The 20,056-nt window shown below is 39.9% G+C and overlaps 1 protein-coding gene across 1 annotated transcript; it reads right to left on the bottom strand.

Annotated features, from left to right (window-relative positions):
- Positions 1-1,905: 1,905 nt before the first annotated feature.
- Positions 1,906-15,396, bottom strand: ENKUR (enkurin, TRPC channel interacting protein). Its single transcript, XM_014945906.1, has 5 exons — positions 15,143-15,396; positions 11,698-11,843; positions 8,512-8,738; positions 6,651-6,797; positions 1,906-2,745 (listed from the first exon to the last, which is right to left on the bottom strand). Exons 1-5 carry the CDS (start codon positions 15,217-15,219, stop codon positions 2,572-2,574), a joined length of 771 nt encoding a protein of 256 aa, XP_014801392.1. The 5' UTR covers positions 15,220-15,396; the 3' UTR covers positions 1,906-2,571.
- Between the last annotated feature and the right edge of the window lie 4,660 nt (positions 15,397-20,056).

Below are 20,056 nucleotides of genomic sequence, written 5' to 3'. Positions count from 1 at the left end.
GGTACTGAGGGATATGGTGTAGGGAAGGACTATGTAGAGTAGGGGAGATGGTTGGACTCGATGATCCCAAGGGTCTCTTCCAACCTGTATGATTCTATGATTCTAAGATCGAGGTGGAATGAAAAAAAAAAAATAATAATTTGGGTCTAGGCCTTCAGTACACATCACCCCCTCGGATGTCCACTCACGGGGAGAAATGGCCAGTCCTCCTCAGCTTCGGGAGGCTCAATCCGCCTCTCGTTACCGGGCTGGGTGATCCCCATCAGCTGCAGAGCTCAGCACCTGGCTTCCCTGGCTTTGGGAAACGTCAGGCAACCTTAATAACACGTTTTGCCACCTGTCGCTCCTGTAATTATATTATTCATATTATAGGCATATAAAGCTGAGGATGAAAGCATTGACTAGAACTAGCATTTATATAGGACTCCCATTGATCTGCATTTATGTGTTTCCTTATCTGAAAGACCTCTGCCTTCATTAGGGCAGAAATGTTCAGATATATTGTTTTCCCTGAAATATATGCCAGTGAAAGGGCTAGATTGTAGCTTTGTGGTGCCAGTTTTTCACAAAAATAGACAGAGGGCCAGAATGTGCCCTCCTACAATAAAATCCACATATAGAGACTTAGGAAAATTAAATCAGTGAGGAATTTCTCCCGTGTTATTTCTCCGACAGAATTTTGCCCTCACTGTTTCATGAGGGGAAGGGGGTTACCCCTCTGCAAGGAAGATTTTGAGGAACAATCCCAGACTCAGTCCCCAGGAATGCACACACAGCCCAAGAAACCACCAGCCACATGGAGCCCATATGCTCCCGTCAGACCTGATGCTCGCTCGAGGCAGCTCTATCGGAGCCATGCAATCAGGAACTCCCTGTGTTTGTGACGATGCCACATCTGATCCCTTCCTTCCTGGATATAAATAGTTTCATTCTGAAGAACAGCCAGTGAGATATTTATCATAATTTCATGTTGCTATTTTTAAAAAATAGATACACAGTTTTGTCATGCACAACTTCCAACAGGAAATAGTTTCGGTTTGTGGCAACATAACTCTTACTGCCCAGTAGAGCATTCATACCCCATTTAGCATGTGTTTTGTGATGGTTATCAAATTAATACACACCATTTAAAAATACCAGGTTGATAAAATAATTACGAAGTACTAGAAGCATTTTGATGATTTCCTTACTATTTCATTGATTATCAGTAATAGTCCAGCTAATTTAGGTAACACGTCAGCTGCTAATGCTACTTTTTAGCCTGTGGACTGACTTGCTTCCCTTAATATCTAGTATCTTTTACGAAGGAACAATTCCATCAGAACAATTGAGTTTACTCACCTTTTTCCTTTGTTATACTGATGGCATAGTTGATTCATGAACATGACACCTTCAGTTATTGGCATTTCTTGAACATATAAATACAGAGTTATTCTTACATTCTTTGGATTCTGCAAATTTATTTTGTCAAACTTCCCAGAGAGAGTTAAAGGGTAAGACTGTTATCCATCTGTGTGTATTTTCAATTGTTTTCTTTATAATATACTTTTTCCATAATCAGAAGTGTTGGTAGGTTGCATGGAATACACATCAAAATAAAGGGAAGGAGTTACAACCTGTCCCATAGGGTGACAGAAGCTATTCCCATGTTCCAAGAGGGGAGCATCCTCTGCTGATGTCAGATACTATGATGTCACAACAGCTGCTGGTGGTAATGGTTGATACTATACAGAAAAAGCCGTGTTCTGAAGCAAAGGTTAAGCAGTAGGAAAGAAAAACAATTTTTCTTTTTATGCAAATACCTGCAGTATAACGTGCAGATATGATTTCTGCCTATGTCTAGACTCACATGCTAGTGTGTTGCTTTCATTCTAACATTATGCACATAATAGCAATTGAAACACATTTTTCTACTTTAGTTGTAGATTTACTATGGTGTTACAGAATTATTTATACATAAACACAGCAAGCTACATGTGGTATCTGAATTGCGTGAAGTCTATATTATTATGGGCTTCCACTATAAAAACTGGGTTTGGTAACAAAAAAAGAGCAGACAAAATGTTATGCAGAAGCCAAGCTGTTTAGAAATACAATCGCTCAAGCTTTTAAGTAAAGCGCAACAGCTCTTTAATAACTAGTCCAGAAGCCATCCCACCCTGAAGGTATATTTACCAAGCAGTCTTCAGTTGCCAGTTATTTCCCTTTGTTTTGGCTGTGCAAGGAAACAAGTACTCCAAACATATGAAACAGTATTTTTCGTGCTTTTTGTATGAGATTTATAGAAATCTTAGTAGTTAATAAAAATTAGACAGAGTAATAGATCAAATGCATGGTTTTAAACTCAAAGTTTAATTAAGAATTCAATTTCAAAATGTTTTGTGAATTATACAGATGAGAGCTATATGTAACAACTTCTCTAAGAAGCTACATACTTATATTAGTTGAATATTTCCTTCTGAATAGTTGGTGGTGTCAATTTTTTCTGAGAATTTAGGGGGGCGGTGCTTGGAGATGTAGGGATAGAAAAAAGAGAAAAGGAGGGGAGAGGCAATATCTGAAAAACAGTCCTTACTCATTTGCAATGTAGATAACTTTGTGCTTCTCAATTACTTCTATGTCATGCTCCAGTTGTTTCATCTGCAATTCCAGCTTTTCTTTATATAACTTCTTGGGTATGGTGTCTATTTCTACTGGAAGACGCTGAAAGTCACGATACACTTCCTCCCAGTTCTTTTTCAGCCCCTAGTGCCATTACATGAAAAGAAGATAGATGAGAAAAGCTTAATTCATTTAAGAATAATACGCACATAAACTACTTAGAGCTTTTTGTTAATACTGCATTTGATAAGTGTCACTGCAATGTTCAAATAATAGTTGAGTGTATGGATAATGTTTAAACATCTTATAGGACTAAATTAATTAAATGCTTAAAAGTCAAAGTAGTTGCAACAGAAATAATTTTGGCTCTTCCTAATACAGTATAAGGAGTGGTCTTTAAAAAACTCAGTACGTTGGAAGGAAAAAACTACCATCTTTAAGAAGCAACAAAACAGTAATTAAACTAGCCAATGAAGGATGAGCTACAAAAATGCTAAACTGAAAAGACTATGTCCATGTAACTAAGAGTCATCTTTGTGGCCTACCAGGAACTCAAGGAAGCCTGTGCACTTCATTTCCAGTCCTCAGTATCTCCAAGAAAAACTGCACAAGGTAAATAGAGTGACTCTTCCTTATTCTGTGTAAGAGACTTTCTATGCTTTCAGTGATCTACAAGTAGGCAACTTTCACCTCTGTTGTATCTAAGCCTAGTATGCTCACTGAGGAACTACTAGGATTCATAAAGCTGCCTCAAAACTCCTATCACTCAAATGCCTAATTTTCTCCAAAGTGCAACAGGAAATACCTTACAAACTACAGAACTACAGAAACCACTTCCCCATAAACAACCTGGCTACCACAGATATCACTACGTCACCCACGGTGGTGTTACCTACCTTAAGTAATCACAAGAGTACCAATACATGGAACTCCAGCCAAAATCACAGTCTCAGATCATCTCACCACCAGCTTCATTTTCAGTAACTGAGACTTTTCTCAGACCATGGCCACCAAACTAATCCCACAATATTTTAATTACTTGAACTACCTGGAAGAAATTCTAAATAATTGTATTCCCTTCCAAATCTACATTGACAGCAACATCTGTAGGCAACTTATTTACCAGCTGGTCTAAAAAACCTAGCTGGCACTGACCCTATCAACAGTAATTTCAGTAACTGCCTCCTCTCTTGAATGCTGCTATGCAAAAAATTACCTTCCTAGATAAAGTGAACCGTATTTTCATATTATAAAAGCCCAAGACTAGACCCCTGCCTCCAAAAACTCCATGCAATTATCTGAAACATACTCATAAACCTGTTAATTCAACATTAGAGACAAACTTTTATCCCCTGATATGCTGAATGGAACCCCACTGTGGTAGAAAAATTCCTTACAATTACTCACAAATCCTCACAATTCCTACAACAATTGCTCTTATTATCCTCAAGAGGATAATCAAAATCTACACATCCTATATATGCATATACAAGGATTTAGTAGAGTTTATTCAGTGCACCAAATGTCCTCATGAAAACTATAAGGGTGAATGCAATAATCGCACCTATTGGAAGGAACTCATACAGCAATCAGTAAATAATACAATACAGCCATCAGTGAGAAAACACTTTTCCAAAACATTTTTGGCTCTCAGTTCTGTTTCCTTAGGGAGATCACAAAGTATCTTAACAAATGAAGAACTGAAGTTACTCTCTTGGAAACAAAAGTTTTCAGTTTTCCTTCGTAACTAAAACCAGATTCAGCTGACACACAGATTCTATGGCACATTGTGATTTCCAGCCTCATGTCCTTCTTCTCCGCTATTGTTAAGCACCTTTTCTCCCAGACTGACATACTTTTTAATGCGAAATAATATTTTACTGATTCAAAGCAGTGTATTTATTCAATAGCAATTTGTGCTTTTTGCATATTCCTACTAAGCAACTAAGTGTCCATGAACACTATTCCAACAATCTTCATATACAAATATCTACATAAATTTAAAAACCCTACCTCAACATGTGAAACCAAGAGCAACAAGCCTATTATTTACTGTCTTGTAATGCTATTTTTCTTTGCAATCCAAGGCTGTAAAGTACTTAAATATAGCTCCTAGTCTACTAGGTATCAGGTATAGTTATATAGGCATGAAAATAAATACAGTAGTTCTAAAACTTTTATAGAAGAGTCATTCATAGCTTTTTAAAAATAGTTCTTCTTTGTGTACATTAGTAAAAAAATTGTTTGGAAATAATTGAAAACAGTGAGTTTTAAAACATATTAGATCGTGCACTCATCACAATTTACTCTACCCCTACAGAGTGGAGAGATCAAAAGCAGATCATGACTCCCTACATAAAAATCTCCCTCCCAGCAATGTAACATGCTGACCCCTATTGTTATGGGCCAGATCACAAACTGAGTGAGTATCTAACTCTATATAAGGAATTCTAATACATACTGGATCAGTGAGAAATATGTGCTGCATTTATCAACATACTCTTTTATTATTATAAAATCCCAACCAAAGTAAGCATAATGGAGAGAGTTCAAAAAATGTTGGCACAAATTATTTCCCCTTATTTTTGTAAGCACATGAGGCTTGATTTGTTCTCAGACATCTATTGCTAGATGTTCTTTCAAATTGGTTAGTGTGCATGTGTTCCCTAGCAATGTCAATTATTTTAAAAGACAGGAATTCCCATATGTCTACAGCTGAGCACTGGGTAGAAGCCATATACCCTGGGGATACTAATTCCTCCTGACAATACAACTGTATAAGTAAATTGGCCCATGAAAGAGAAAACTTTTTTGAAAAATTTCAGAGAAAATATTGAGTTAATAAAAGTAACCTAAAAACTTGTTAATTAAAAAAATATTTCAGGGCACTCATTTATTTTAAAAATCTAGAACATAATTTTAATCAAACTAAATGCAGAATTGTGAGCAGCTGAAGTCACATGCCTTTTTGCACATATATTTTTGCTGCATAGTTAACTTGCTGGACCATCAGCTTGTCCCGTGCCCTTCCCACCATAAAAATATCTTAATCTTCACCCTTGCTGTTATGTTCTTTATATTGCTGTCATGTTCTTTATATTGCTGTCAATGCAATACCCTCACCTCTTCCATATTCCTTCCTAGATTCTTCTGCTTCCCGCATAAGTAAGGGACACCATTGTGCTAGCTGTTTTGGATCTTGCTGACTAACCAGTTAATCTTTGCAAGTGAGTTTGACACTGTGTTTTCCCTCTGGATATTCTGCTGGCTTTTTTTGTGGGAATTTAGCATCTTGGAGATGTCCACCATCTGCTATTTTGCTTCAGGTGGCTGCTAAGATCAAGTTACTAAGGGACTGACCGATAAACAGATATAACAGTAATGTAAGCCTCATTTTCATAGGAAATTTGGCTAAAAGGTCATGAGAAATTCCAGTTCAAGGACTGGATATACTTTTAAAATTTCTCTTTTCCGCTCTACTTCTTTTATGGTATTATTTCTCTTTAGAAAATCTTGTGCAATAAAAACTGTATGACAGACGGTATCCAAAACAGCTTGACAAAATACAATTTCCCCACTCATAGTTCTACAAATATATTGTGATTTAATTCTGGTTTTGCCACATTTTAAAGCATGACCTTATGGTTTAGTCAGTGAGGTCACAATGTGAAGATAGAAACTGCCAATAAAATTGGCAACGTTATGCATCAGGAAAAAAAACCAACACCAAACCAATTTGTATTTTTCCATGAGTAGAGATTCAGAACTGTCACTAAATCCATATAAGTGATTTTCTGTATTCCTTTGAAGTTTCACTGAAATTCCAAATCATTAAGGGGGATAGGAATCTAACAGAATTTAAGTATTTCCAGAACTGGACCAAAGCTGTAGGTACATCAGCTCCTTTCAGTTCGGTTTACAATTGTTCTACAGCTCCATCTAGTGAAAAAGTAGTAAAAAATCTAGTACACTTTTATTATTTATATGGACTTAAAATACTTCTTAATCTTTTGTACATGTTACTAATTACACTAAATCAAAATATGCACCTGCAGAAGACTGCTCCTTTCTTCATCAGACAGCCGTTTCATAGCATTTTTCTTGAGTTGCTCCACGATACTGGCCTCATATTCTTTCTGAGCTCTCTTCTTGTCTTCATTTCTCTGTGTTATATATTTTGGTATAACACCATAATCCTATAAGGTTAAGGAAGTATTTTCTTATATGTGTTTTTAAGGAGGAAACAAAGACATATCTGTCATCCGTAGTATACTACATTTGCAAAGACAGCTTGAAAATGGAATTTTGTGCCACCAAGCAATAAAATTTTAAATCACCGTGTTCTTATTAGTAGCAAATGTGATTGTTTTTGTAGCCTGAGCAAAACGCATAAACAATTCTCTTCTATTTTTTTTTGCATCCCTGGAAGACAACAGAATCCAGAAACCAAAATGTTTATTTGTAAGAATTGATGATTGAGTGAGGAGTTTGAAAGTGGTAAATGACAACAAGCTGTTTTACATTTTTATACGGTGTCAGATTCTACATTCTGAAATACATTCCTTAGATACTTTCTTTGAAAAGTCTTCCTGTGTCCTTTTTATTTCTGAACTTTGCATGCCACAGAAGAGAGTGAATAGTGTCAACACATACTCAAAAACTGGACTTGTTAGGAATGATAAACTATCCCGTATTGGATGTGGCAGAATCGTGTTTCTGGGAGGAAAAATAATTTCTGAATATCCCAGATATACTTGGAGAAACATATCTTTTTTACCTTATCCTTTGTAAGATGAAGCCTCTCTAGCTCTGCCAGAAGGTACCAGAGCTTTCTTCCTTTTTCCCAGCAAATGCTAAATGATTCCCAAATCTTTTAGTGTTTGGTAGCACTATGACTAGCATTGTTTATATATATATTTAGCCATGCAAAGGTACTGCAAGGGCTGCAGGTTCACTGAGCCATGAGTTATGTCATGTCATGTCTCTCTCTGCATAATGCTCTTGCATGAATTACCTGTTTGGATAAACCAGACTCCTGATGCATCTTGTTTTCCTCAGGAGCGGAATGGACTGTTCTTGTGCTTGGGGGAGGTTGTCCCTAAAGGCATGCTAGCTCTCTTAAGCTCCTTTGCTTTTCAGAGCTGTCTCCCACAGGGTCCTACCTACCAGTTCCCTGAATTAGCTGATGTTTGATTTCCTGAAGTACAGGGCCTGTACGCTACCACCTGCCTTCCCAAGGGGGAGGGAATCTTGAACTACTTCACAGCCTGTGCAACCAAGACTACTATTAATTATCACACCTCTGACCAGTTCTTTCTCATTTGTAAGTAGCAGAAACAGAAGAATATGATCATCGGTTGGCTCATCCACAATCTGTGTTAAGAAGCTGTTGCTGACATGCTCCAGGAACCTTTATGGATTGCTTTCATCCCATTGTGTTGTCAAACACGCTTTTGACACTTACTGGCTTTTCCTCTGATCCTGACCCACAATCTCAACCAGCCTGTTGCCAATTGCATATATTTGAATAGCTCCTTTATCCAAAGAGCTACCCCTTCTCTTCTTCCCTGCCCGTCTTTCCTAAAGAGTAAGGATTCATTCATCACAGAACTCCATTTGTCTCCGCATTAGATACTCTGTGGGTTCCCAGTGCAACACAAATGCTATTGCTTTAGGAGCATCATTATGCCAATTTTTTGCTGACAGCATTGGCAAGTGAATACAGAGGAAAGGCAAGGCACAGCTCTACTGCCAGTGATTTCTCCTTGATGAATTTCAAAGGTCTACCACTAACAGCAGCGGTACCTAAACATCTCAAAAAGCATTATAAACATTTCATAGGAGAATGCAATAGAGAACCTAAAAAAGGTATTGCTACTAGTATTGCCACTATAATTTTATAAAACTTACCTTTTTTTTAATGTATTTTGGAACAAGGCCTGAAGTTTCAAGCAGATACTTATCTCCCTGTCTTCTATCAACACAGATAGGTTGAGGCTTTTTAGGCAATCCCGAGATAGCAGCAACTGCGTTTGTATTTATAAAATTCTTTTTACTCTGAATTCCCATAACTGGGCGATCTGTCCTCCGTGGCACTGATAATGCAGGCAATTTCTTACTATCCTGTTCTTTTTTCCCTGTGAATTGAGCATGTAAACATTCTCAGCAATAACCACGAAGAGCTTTGCAATTTAATGTTATTACATTTTTCAAAAGGGAAAAATTATATACAGAATTACGTAAAAATAGAAACCAACTGTGTCTACAATAAAAGAATTGACTGGGAATGTACTGTGATGAAAATGATTATGCTTCTTTGGCGTAACTGAAGTTTCATAACCTAGGAAATACTATGTTGGTTTAGATGGGTTTGCCTTATAATATGCTCCTTATGCAACAGAGCAGAGCAGGGATTGCACCCTGCTGGTGAGATCGTTGCCCAGCCTGCCTTGGGGTGGCCCTCAATTTCTGCCTCACCTCCTCTTAGGGAAAACCCCTGCTCTTACTGCTCCCTAACACTCATAAACAGCTTCTCGCAATACTTTCTCCAGAGACTATAGAAACTCTTCCTTTTTAGTAAAATCTTTTCTCCAAGGCACCAACAGAAAATTTTTCGCACTGAAAGGGTTATTAAGCATTGGAATGGGCTGCCCAGGGAAGCGATTGAGGCACCATCCCTGGAGGCACTTAAAAGGAGGATTGACAGAGTGCTTAGAGACATGGTTTAGTGATTTATTTTTTTTTAATCAGAGTTAGGTTGATGGTTGGACTAGATAATCTTAAAGATCCCTTCCAACCTGGACAATTCTATGATTCTAAGATTCTATGACTTCTGATGAGTGATGAAAGACAATACATTTCCCACCATATTTCTCACTAGATATAACTCTAATTCACAGTCATTATCAGAAATAATGATTTGACTCAGGTTGTCTGAGTCCATGTTCTTATTTGGCAGAAATAAGTGTAATGTCACGTGACAGCTCATTCCTACAACAGCTGGTTTCCTGATACTGACCCCACGAACGGGCGCTTTCCTGGGTTTTGCTTTTACAACCTGATAGCTTGCCATAACTTAGCACTGTAGAACACACAGTCTTAAATCTCTATTTCTCTTAATATATCCTTTTGGAAACAAGATCTCTGAAGCTTCTCAGTGAGCACTGGCTCACCCTTATCTGCAGTACACTGATGCACACTTGCTCTTTTGGGAGCCCTCATTTCTGGAGCCAGCAACTGAGTTTGGTTAAAATGAATGCCAGAGTCCAGGAAGACATGCTTTCCATAATTTAGGGAAAAAAAATTCAATCTTTCTGTTCTGTCCTTGCAATCCAATTTTTAACTAGTTGGATCAAACCCAGTTTTGAAGGCGGCAAGAATATCACAGACACAATGCCATAATCCCCTTTAGACAACTGATAACTGGTTAAATTCCAAGTGATGAAAGTGCCATGCTTTAAAAGAGGTGATTAAGCAGTGTAACGTCTCTGAGGTAGGTATGAAATTCCATCCAACAAAGGTACTATAACTTTCTGAGTTAATGATACATTTCCTTCTCAAGACCTGTTAGGATCTAAGCATGGCAATGAAGTTACTGGTTTGGATCAGAGCTGTGATGTGCCATAGACATTTTGAGGCTCTGGTACATTGACTCCAAATGCAAACACCAAAGCCCATATTGCTGTTATGAAGCCTTGAATCAACAAATTGAAATACAAATATTGTGAGCTGCTTGTCTGAGAAAAATGAGTCAGAGTGCTGTATCTCAAAATATAGCATATTTGGAATAAGTAGCAGTAATTTTATAATGCTTAAAGGGATCTTATGGACTACTCTAAATTATTGATTAATCAACCTTCTTTCCTACGCCCATCTAAAACACTCGTGTGGTAATTTAACAAGGATCTTGATCTTGGAAGCATTTATGCTCAGATGTCATGCAGCAGTACATGCCAGTATACTGAATGCTGTTCAGATTTCCTAAAAAAGGGAAGGTTTTATCCAAAAATGACCCAGGATGCATAAAGAACCTCTGGGACCAAAGCGTACCTTAAAATTCCATAATCCATATTGCCTGAGGCATTAAGCCTCCAAAGCCTCCTGGGACAGCTTGTATTTTCAGTGCTAAAGCCACTTGTGTGTGCCACGCAAATTTGGGTGCTAGACTCCTACATTCTCTTAGACAGCTTTTTTTTTTTTTGTATACTGTACATTAAGATCTTCTATTTTTCCAGGCTAAAAACAATTTCAAGCTGAAACTTTCGAAATCAACTAAAAATTCTGACAGCAATGTACTTAGAATTCCAGTCACATCACCCTTGCAGAGCCAGCCCCGAGGCTGTACATTAGAACTTTCAACTCCTTATACCTAGAATTATGGTTTGTGCCCAAAGAGAGGATGTATTTTCCAACAAAATATTCCAAATTTCTTCTTTCCGTGACATGCAGCTCTGCGAAAAATTCTGTGCTTTAGACACTGCCAGCCAATTTAATGCTATGGGATTAAGAGCCTACAATGAGTGCTGAAAAGCTGGATGTTGCTTATAACATCAAGAAAGGCACACATACTTCTCTCGTATCTCTTCAAGCATTAAAAACAGTTCTTTCACTTTTCATACCCCTATTCATATTATTTACTTTATTATTAATGATCAGTTGCAGAAAATAATGGCATACAAATCTAAACTATATAATTACAAACTGAAATATCAGCAGGGTAGAACATACCATCACAGAACTTCAACATCTGAATAGCTGTAGCCAAGAGAAATATATTTTTTCTTTATATTTCAGCTGGTTTTGTACCACATGACAGTAAATACATACTGTATTTTCTAATCACATATATAATCTCTGTGTTGCTTGGTTCAATATTTTACACCATAAATTAGAAACATTTTTGTAAAATAGAGAAATAATTTTGGTATCATAGGTACTGTAAAAGGAACAATGGAAGCTGCCTCAGCATACAAACATGATTTTAACTTTTTTAAAAATTGCATTCTCCATAACTAATTGTTACTTTCAACATTAATATATCAATTTTAAAATAAAAAAAAATACAGTACATTTCAAATATATCACATCTACACTTACTTGCTGGTAGCTTGGGTTCCTTTGAATGTTTCTGTAGAAATTTTTTTGGTGATGGCACTGCAACTTTTGCTGGTCCTATAGTTTTCCACTGAGCTTTATTTTTCTCTGCTTCACGTTTCACAGATGGTCTAAATGTGGATATATACCTTAGACAATAAAAAATAGCCATAAAGAAGTTAAATGTCAAAAAATTGCTAAAAATACTTCTTCAAAGAATATACATTTTTGCAGTAGTTCATGCCAAAAGCCTAAGCTATTTTGTTTTGTACTCTCTCCCAAATATACAACCTCCACACTAAGGCTAAGGCCCCTTGGATTTGCACTGACAAGTGATTTTTCTGATTCTCTAGTTAGCTCGCTTATTTTCTTCTTCTATTGTGTCTCCAATGTCAGTATTTGGGAAATGGTTCCTGTATGCACCATTCATATAAATACTGGACACAGACATTTTGAAACTCAACAAACCTAAATTTTGGAAATAAAATGCTTTGAGTATTGCTTGCACAAATTCATTATTCTTACGAGGCTGTGCATGACACACTTTGGCCTTTATTTTTTAATTAACTCCATTTTGAAAAGTTTTTTTTTAATGTGGCTATTTGTTTTGTTCAAAAATGCGTCCAAAATATGCAGCTATTTTGCATCTACAGGAAAATAGTAATCATAAACTTCTATTGCTAGGTTTCCCATATTTGGAAGTTTGTAGTATGAGAAAGGTGCAGATGCCAGTGTATCTATCTCAGCTGTTTCGGAAGCTGCAGCAATCAAACACATCTAAGGAAAAGCTCAGTTGGCTTCAAAAAAGATGAGATCCATATTGATTATGAGAACATTTACTGCATCATTCTATGGGATGGAACATATTTTAGAAGTATGTAAACCCTCATGCTTCAGAAAACATGTCAAATGTAGTCAAGAGTTGGACAGAATGTCCTTGATCGTCAGTTTATCTTATTTCTGTCCACTGTATCACTGTCATAGTGGTCCTGTTACAGACTATTGTAAGAGATTAGACAAAATGGATGACTGCTCTGGAATAGCACAGTAAACTGTACATTTCTTATATTCCACAGATCCAAACTATGATCATGAACTATTGTAAGCAGTGGTGGTTTTGGCACTAACTGAAATGGCCAATGTGTAAACCAGCAAGAGCTCAGACACAAAGAGCTCTATGTACACGGTATGCACACACCGCTCTTTCGGTGTGATGTTGCATATGGCACTGTAACTTCTGCTTTAATCAAAAGTATGCAACTTCTCCAAAAGAAGCCAAATGCTCATCATTAGCTGATTAGCAGCTTCTTGCCTTTATCTGGAGGACTGAGCTGTCACGTGTTTTTCTGAGGGAGCACAACTCCCTGCTCCTGAAGCTAAGGGTACTTCATTGTGCTTTTTAGATCTGTCCATCTTTAGGAAACATGCCATATTAATTTATGGTAGAAAAAAGCTGACAAACAGTTGTGCTCTTCTTTCACAGAAAAGATGTGTTTATGGAAAAAAAATGTACCATGTTTTCAGGTAAGGAAAAAAAGAATAGAAAATATTAGATATTATGCAATGTATTTTACGGAAATACTAAAATATGAAATAATTTAATGCTGGCCCAGTGGTGGGATTCATAGTAGCAATATACTAATAAAAGCTTTTGTATGAGCTGCAAATGTCTCATAATGTATTTGTACTGGATCATAACGTTAGAATATGTAAAAGGACTTAATTAAATATGTGGAGCTATTTTGTATTCTGGAGATTTGGTCTCCAAAATCAGAAAGAGGATTATGTACAAAAGTTTATATATAATTCCAGAAATACCTCTAATTATAAGGAATGAGGTTTTATTGATTTATTGCTGTTAATTCATAGCAAACAGCTACAGACATAGGCACAAGTCCCCCTACATTGATAAATAATTGTGTATCTCACCATTTGCTAGGAGTAGAGAAAGGCAGTGACTTTATGGGGAGTTTGACCTAGTAGTGATTGAGTAGGTATTGAGTTTATTACATGTAGGCATAAGGTAAAAACATCAGCTGTAGACAGCTACAGGCATTCCTTTGGACAAAGAGATGTGGCAGTTGTATCTTTTCAGTGACTTTTCAGGCCAAGACAGTGGCTAAATGCTGTCATACACCTAACATAGGGTTAGAGAGGGTTGCAAGGAAGAAAACATGGTTATGGGGGATTTGAGAATCTTAATCCATTTATTATGTGGCAAGGGGAGAAAAGACAATGGTTTTGTAAGAAGACAGTTACTATTCCTTAGGTGTCATCTTGGGACATCGAAGTTGGGGAAAATGAGGACTCTTGCCTTGGTTTCATGAGTAGTATCTGGTCAGTTGAGAGTGAAATATGTATGATTTGATTTGAAAAAAAAAAAAAAGACCCTAGATTTTGTATGCATCAGTGAAAACTGGTCAGATCGTGCTACTAACCAGGTTGAACACTGTTGTTACCAGCAGGATATTTGACACATTGCGAACCAATGGAAGTGGGGTGACAACAGAAGGCAATGAGATCAGAAGGGGATTTAGTCAGATTGGATACAGCCTAAGGAATCCCTTGCCTAAACTCAACCTGATGGCCATGCAGTGTCCAAATCCTTGAGTGGTATTAAGGCAGGAATGGATTTGGTGTGCTGCGTGCCTTGCCATACTGTCATTTCACTTTCCTTTGTCCACGAAAAGTATCTTACATTCACATTAGAAACAAAAAAAAAGGATGTGTTATCTATTTTTACATGGAAAAGGTTCAGTTAGGAATCTCACAAGTCTGAAATCTTTTTACCTGAAAAGGGATAACTACCTTTTTCTAAGGAGTGTCACTGATATTTCTACTAATTTTAAAGCCATTGAGTTATGACCTATGATAACTTTTCACTGAAAATGTTACCTGTAACAGTTTTCTTTCATGTAAAGTAATAAGGACCTGAAAAAACAACATCTGTTTGCATCGTTACCAAATAAGAACTTTACAAAAACTCTCAAACAAATTAATACTAGGGGGGCAAAAGGCAATTTTAATGTTTTTAAGGTAAGGGGTGAGAAATAGAAACAAAAGAAACAATGTCAGAAGATACACCTGACACGTGGAAAGAATGGGAGCGTGGCACTGAGGGAAACGTAAAAAACCACCAAAGTTTCAACTGCTCACTGAAAAATTGTTATGAATATGAATAACGAAGATGTCACGTAATTCCTCTGGGTGGAAAGAGTGCTTTCGAAGTTCTTTGTCAGTGAACAAGGTGGCACTGGAGGTACCAAACTGAGTCATCAGCTCAGGGAGCAGGCTGTACGCTCCCCGGTGTTAGTTAGTGACTCATTAGGAGCACCAACAACCACGCAAAAACAGGACTGATTATATTTTTTTTTACTACCTGTTAACCCATAAGACCTTGCCAGACCCAGTCACCGTGTCAGCAAGTGGTGCTGTCACACCCACGTACCTGGGAGGTTTGACAGGCTGCTTCTCCTCCACGGGGGGCAGCTTATGGATAATCTCCGGGGTGCGCTGCGCCAGCATCCTCTGCCCGAGGGGGGCCCTGGAGGCGGGGGAAGCCGCCCACCTCGCTGCGGGGACCTCGCCTTGCCTCCCTGCTGGCCCTCGGCCCGCTCCAGCCAACGGCTCCAGCCGCCCGCCCCCTCAGGCCGCCGCGGGCCGCCTCACTGTTGTCCCTGCGGTTACCGGGGAAACCCGTTGCTAGGTAACACCGCCACGGGGGGCGGAGCCTACGCCCGTAGGGACAGGGAGCGGCCGCGCAGGCGCAGTGGCTCCCCGCGGCGCCTGGAGGGGCGCATGCGCACTTCGCACACGGCGGCTCTGGGCGGAGTCGCGATAGGGGCGGGGCGGGCAGGTGCCCGCGCGTGCGCGGTGGGGGAAAGGGAGGGGGGGGCGCGCGGGTCGCGCCGCGGTACCGGTGCCCGGTGTTTCCGCCCCCGCTGGTAGGTGCGCGCGCGCCACCCGGGGGGGCGCCTGAGGGAGAGGGGAACCGGTTCGAGCCGGTCCGAGCAGATCCGAGCCGCGGGGACAGGGCAGGACAGGGTCGGGTCGCCGCTGCCGCCGCTGTCGCCGCTCCTGAGGGGAGGCGGGAGGCCGGGGCGGCGCTGGCCGGGAGGGCGCGACCGACCCGGCTCCGTGGTGTCGCGTTGTCCCGGTGCGGCCCGGGCCCCCCCCCTCCACCCCGCTCCCACCCGCCATTTGACACCTTCCGGGCGTCCAAACGGTGAGGCGGGAACCTTGGCAGGGTCGTGGTCCGTGGGGTGTTGGCGAGAAGGTTCAAGTTGGATGGTTTACTTCGGGATTATTATTTTTTTGTTAGTTTAATTAATTTTTTTCTCTGCACAAAAGCTCTGCCAAACGTCAGATGGGCGTTGCCCTGTGTTAACAGTCTTGAAACGTGGTCATTTTCAGTCTCGACCTCCCTCGAGGTCTTTGACGGCTGCCAGCTGCCAGGGACCTGTTTGGTGGCCGGATTTTAGCCGCAGGCTGTGCTGTTGCAAACTCGGTGTCTGTACCAGTAACAAAGTTCGGTTTTCACTGGAATTCCTGTCACCGGCAGGGGTTGTTAAACCTGTGGCTGGTGGCTGTGGAGGAGGTGCTGTCAGCAGCCCGAGCGATGGGTCGGAGTGTATTGTCAAACCTTACCATTTCCTTGGAGGTACAGCTGTGAGCTCTGCTTCAAGAATAAAAAACCAACAACCCACCCTTTTGGCATGGGGTTTCTACCTGAAGTTGGGTGGCTTGGTGTCCTAACCAGTCTGGTAAACTCTTACTAGCCATAAAGTTTAATTTGGGCTGGTTTTGGAGTAGAGTTTTGCCAATTGAACGAAAAGGGGTTTGAGAGAAACAAGGCGGCATTCGATGGTTGGGAGCTTCTGTGTAGGGGGGCTCTATGTGGGTGCCAAATTGGATTACACTGGAATAGGCTGAACTGAGTAGCTGAATAAAGGAATTCCCTGCGACTAAGCTCATTTCAAACAATACCGATGGCATAGACTCATAAAGCAGTCCAGATGTTGCATCCAGCAGCGGAATAGTGTGTACCAAGTGACTGCACCCCACAGTAAATCTACCTGACATGGGAGGCAGGCAACTGTGCTTGGCATGGTTTGTACTCCCTTAGTTCACACGTGATGCTTGAAGTGATTCTTACATTCAAGAAATAAAATCACTAAATTATTATTTTTTAATTTTTTTTTAAAATCCCTCACTAAATTATTATTTTTTAATTTTTTTTTTTTAAAATCCTGAACATAACTTATTTACATCTGGAAGTTTAATACAAAAATATCTTTCTGGCCCTATAGTGAATACATACATACAGAGCTAGAGTGCATTACTATTGCAGTGCAGCTGCAGTGATTCTGAATATCACAACTACTCTTTCCAGATAGATTATTTTTTTTTTTTCTTTTTATTAATGATTGCAAAAAACTGGTTTTGCATCTACACAGGGTGATTCCTTTATAGTTTATAAGGATTGGGAAAAAACTGTACTGTAGGATATGCACATCTTTGATCTATGCCTTGCAATTACAGCATGTTGATCGTGTCCCAGCATTGAGTGCAAACGCAGAGACTTAACTGTTTGCAAGCTCATCTCTCCATGTAGAAGCAAGCAAATGCAAAGACGTAAATTATTAGAAGTATGCTAATAGTTTGGTAAAGAATGTAGAGTACAAAAGACAGATTGAGGAACACAGAACACTGTCTAGACCAAGGAGCACCTGGAAGTGAAGAGTCTTTGTTTTTGAAATTTGCTCTTACAAAGCTTCAGCTTCTGTGTCGTTTTTGAAGTTTGTGACCTGGGTCTCTGGAGTAATTTGATATTATGATGGGGAGCAGCACGGTCTCTAAAGGGCTGGAGTGACAACTGTAAACGCAAGTTAATCTTGAGTAGGTCTTTGGAAGATGATGCAGTTCCCATTGGGTGCTCACCTGCCTTCTGCTGCAATTCCAGACCACCCTCTGCTCTCCATGGTGGTAAGAGGCTGTTGCATTGGAGGGCATCTGGAGAAAAGGCACTGAACAGTTGAAGGATTTGGAAACTTATTCTCTAGTGAATTCCTTTAATTGTTCTATTTAGTCTGTCTTGACTAATGTGGGGAAAGACTTTCTCATTAAAATTTTCTTCACTGGTAAAAGTAGCTAGTATATAAACTTAAATATTTTAGTAAACATTGCAAAGCAGGCCGGGGCGGCGCTGGCCGGGAGGGCGCGACCGACGACCCGGCTCCGTGGTGTCGCGTTGTCCCGGTGAGGCCCGGGCCCTCCCCCTCCAACCCTCTCTCACCCGCCATTTGACACCTTCCGGGCGTCCAAACGGTGAGGCGGGAACCTTGGCAGGGTCGTGGTCTGTGGGGTGTTGGCGAGAAGGTTCAAGTTGGATGGTTTACCTCGGGATTATTTTTTTGTTTGGTTGGTTAATAATTTTTTTTCTCTGCACAAAAGCTCTGCCAAACGCCAGATGGGCGTTGCCCTGTGTTAACTGTCTTGAAACGTGGTCATTTTCAGTCTCGACCTCCCTCGAGGTCTTTGACGGCTGCCAGCTGCCAGGGACCTGTTTGGTGGCCGGATTTTAGCCGCAGGCTGTGCTGTTGCAAACTCGGTGTCTGTACCAGTAACAAAGTTCGGTTTTCACTGGAATTCCTGTCACCGGCAGGGGTTGTTAAACCTGTGGCTGGTGGCTGTGGAGGAGGTGCTGTCAGCAGCCCGAGCGATGGGTCGGAGTGTATTGTCAAACTTTACCATTTTCTTGGAGGTACAGCTGTGAGCTCTGCTTCAAGAATAAAAAACCAACAACCCACCCTTTTGGCATGGGGTTTCTACCTGAAGTTGGGTGGCTTGGTGTCCTAACCAGTCTGGTAAACTCTTACTAGCCATAAAGTTTAATTTGGGCTGGTTTTGGAGTAGAGTTTTGCCAATTGAACGAAAAGGGGTTTGAGAGAAACAAGGCGGCATTCGATGGTTGGGAGCTTCTGTGTAGGGGGGCTCTATGTGGGTGCTAAATTGGATTACACTGGAATAGGCTGAACTGAGTAGCTGAATAAAGGAATTCCCTGCGACTAAGCTCATTTCAAACAATACCGATGGCATAGACTCATAAAGCAGTCCAGATGTTGCATCCAGCAGCGGAATAGTGTGTACCAAGTGACTGCACCCCACAGTAAATCTACCTGACATGGGAGGCAGGCAACTGTGCTTGGCATGGTTTGTACTCCCTTAGTTCACACGTGATGCTTGAAGTGATTCTTACATTCAAGAAATAAAATCACTAAATTATTATTTTTTAATTTTTTTTTTTTAAAATCCTGAACATAACTTATTTACATCTGGAAGTTTAATACAAAAATATCTTTCTGGCCCTATAGTGAATACATACATACAGAGCTAGAGTGCATTACTATTGCAGTGCAGCTGCAGTGATTCTGAATATCACAACTACTCTTTCCAGATAGATTATTTTTTTTTTTTCTTTTTATTAATGATTGCAAAAAACTGGTTTTGCATCTACACAGGGTGATTCCTTTATAGTTTATAAGGATTGGGAAAAAACTGTACTGTAGGATATGCACATCTTTGATCTATGCCTTGCAATTACAGCATGTTGATCGTGTCCCAGCATTGAGTGCAAACGCAGAGACTTAACTGTTTGCAAGCTCATCTCTCCATGTAGAAGCAAGCAAATGCAAAGACGTAAATTATTAGAAGTATGCTAATAGTTTGGTAAAGAATGTAGAGTACAAAAGACAGATTGAGGAACACAGAACACTGTCTAGACCAAGGAGCACCTGGAAGTGAAGAGTCTTTGTTTTTGAAATTTGCTCTTACAAAGCTTCAGCTTCTGTGTCGTTTTTGAAGTTTGTGACCTGGGTCTCTGGAGTAATTTGATATTATGATGGGGAGCAGCACGGTCTCTAAAGGGCTGGAGTGACAACTGTAAACGCAAGTTAATCTTGAGTAGGTCTTTGGAAGATGATGCAGTTCCCATTGGGTGCTCACCTGCCTTCTGCTGCAATTCCAGACCACCCTCTGCTCTCCATGGTGGTAAGAGGCTGTTGCATTGGAGGGCATCTGGAGAAAAGGCACTGAACAGTTGAAGGATTTGGAAACTTATTCTCTAGTGAATTCCTTTAATTGTTCTATTTAGTCTGTCTTGACTAATGTGGGGAAAGACTTTCTCATTAAAATTTTCTTCACTGGTAGAAGTAGCTAGTGCATAAACTTAAATATTTTAGTAAACATTGCAAAGCAAATGCTTGGTTGCTAGCAGCTAGGCTGCATTATTAAAATGTAGTTATTGGGAATTGCTGATTGCCATGTTGGTTGTATGTTACAGTGCCAGGACAAAAAAAATCCT

The sequence above is a fragment of the Calidris pugnax genome, unplaced genomic scaffold (assembly GCF_001431845.1).
Source record: "Calidris pugnax isolate Ruff unplaced genomic scaffold, ASM143184v1 scaffold19, whole genome shotgun sequence".
NCBI lineage: Eukaryota > Metazoa > Chordata > Aves > Charadriiformes > Scolopacidae > Calidris > Calidris pugnax.
The sequence above is the reverse complement of the archived record's forward strand: the minus strand, read 5'-3'. Positions and strand labels throughout refer to the sequence as shown.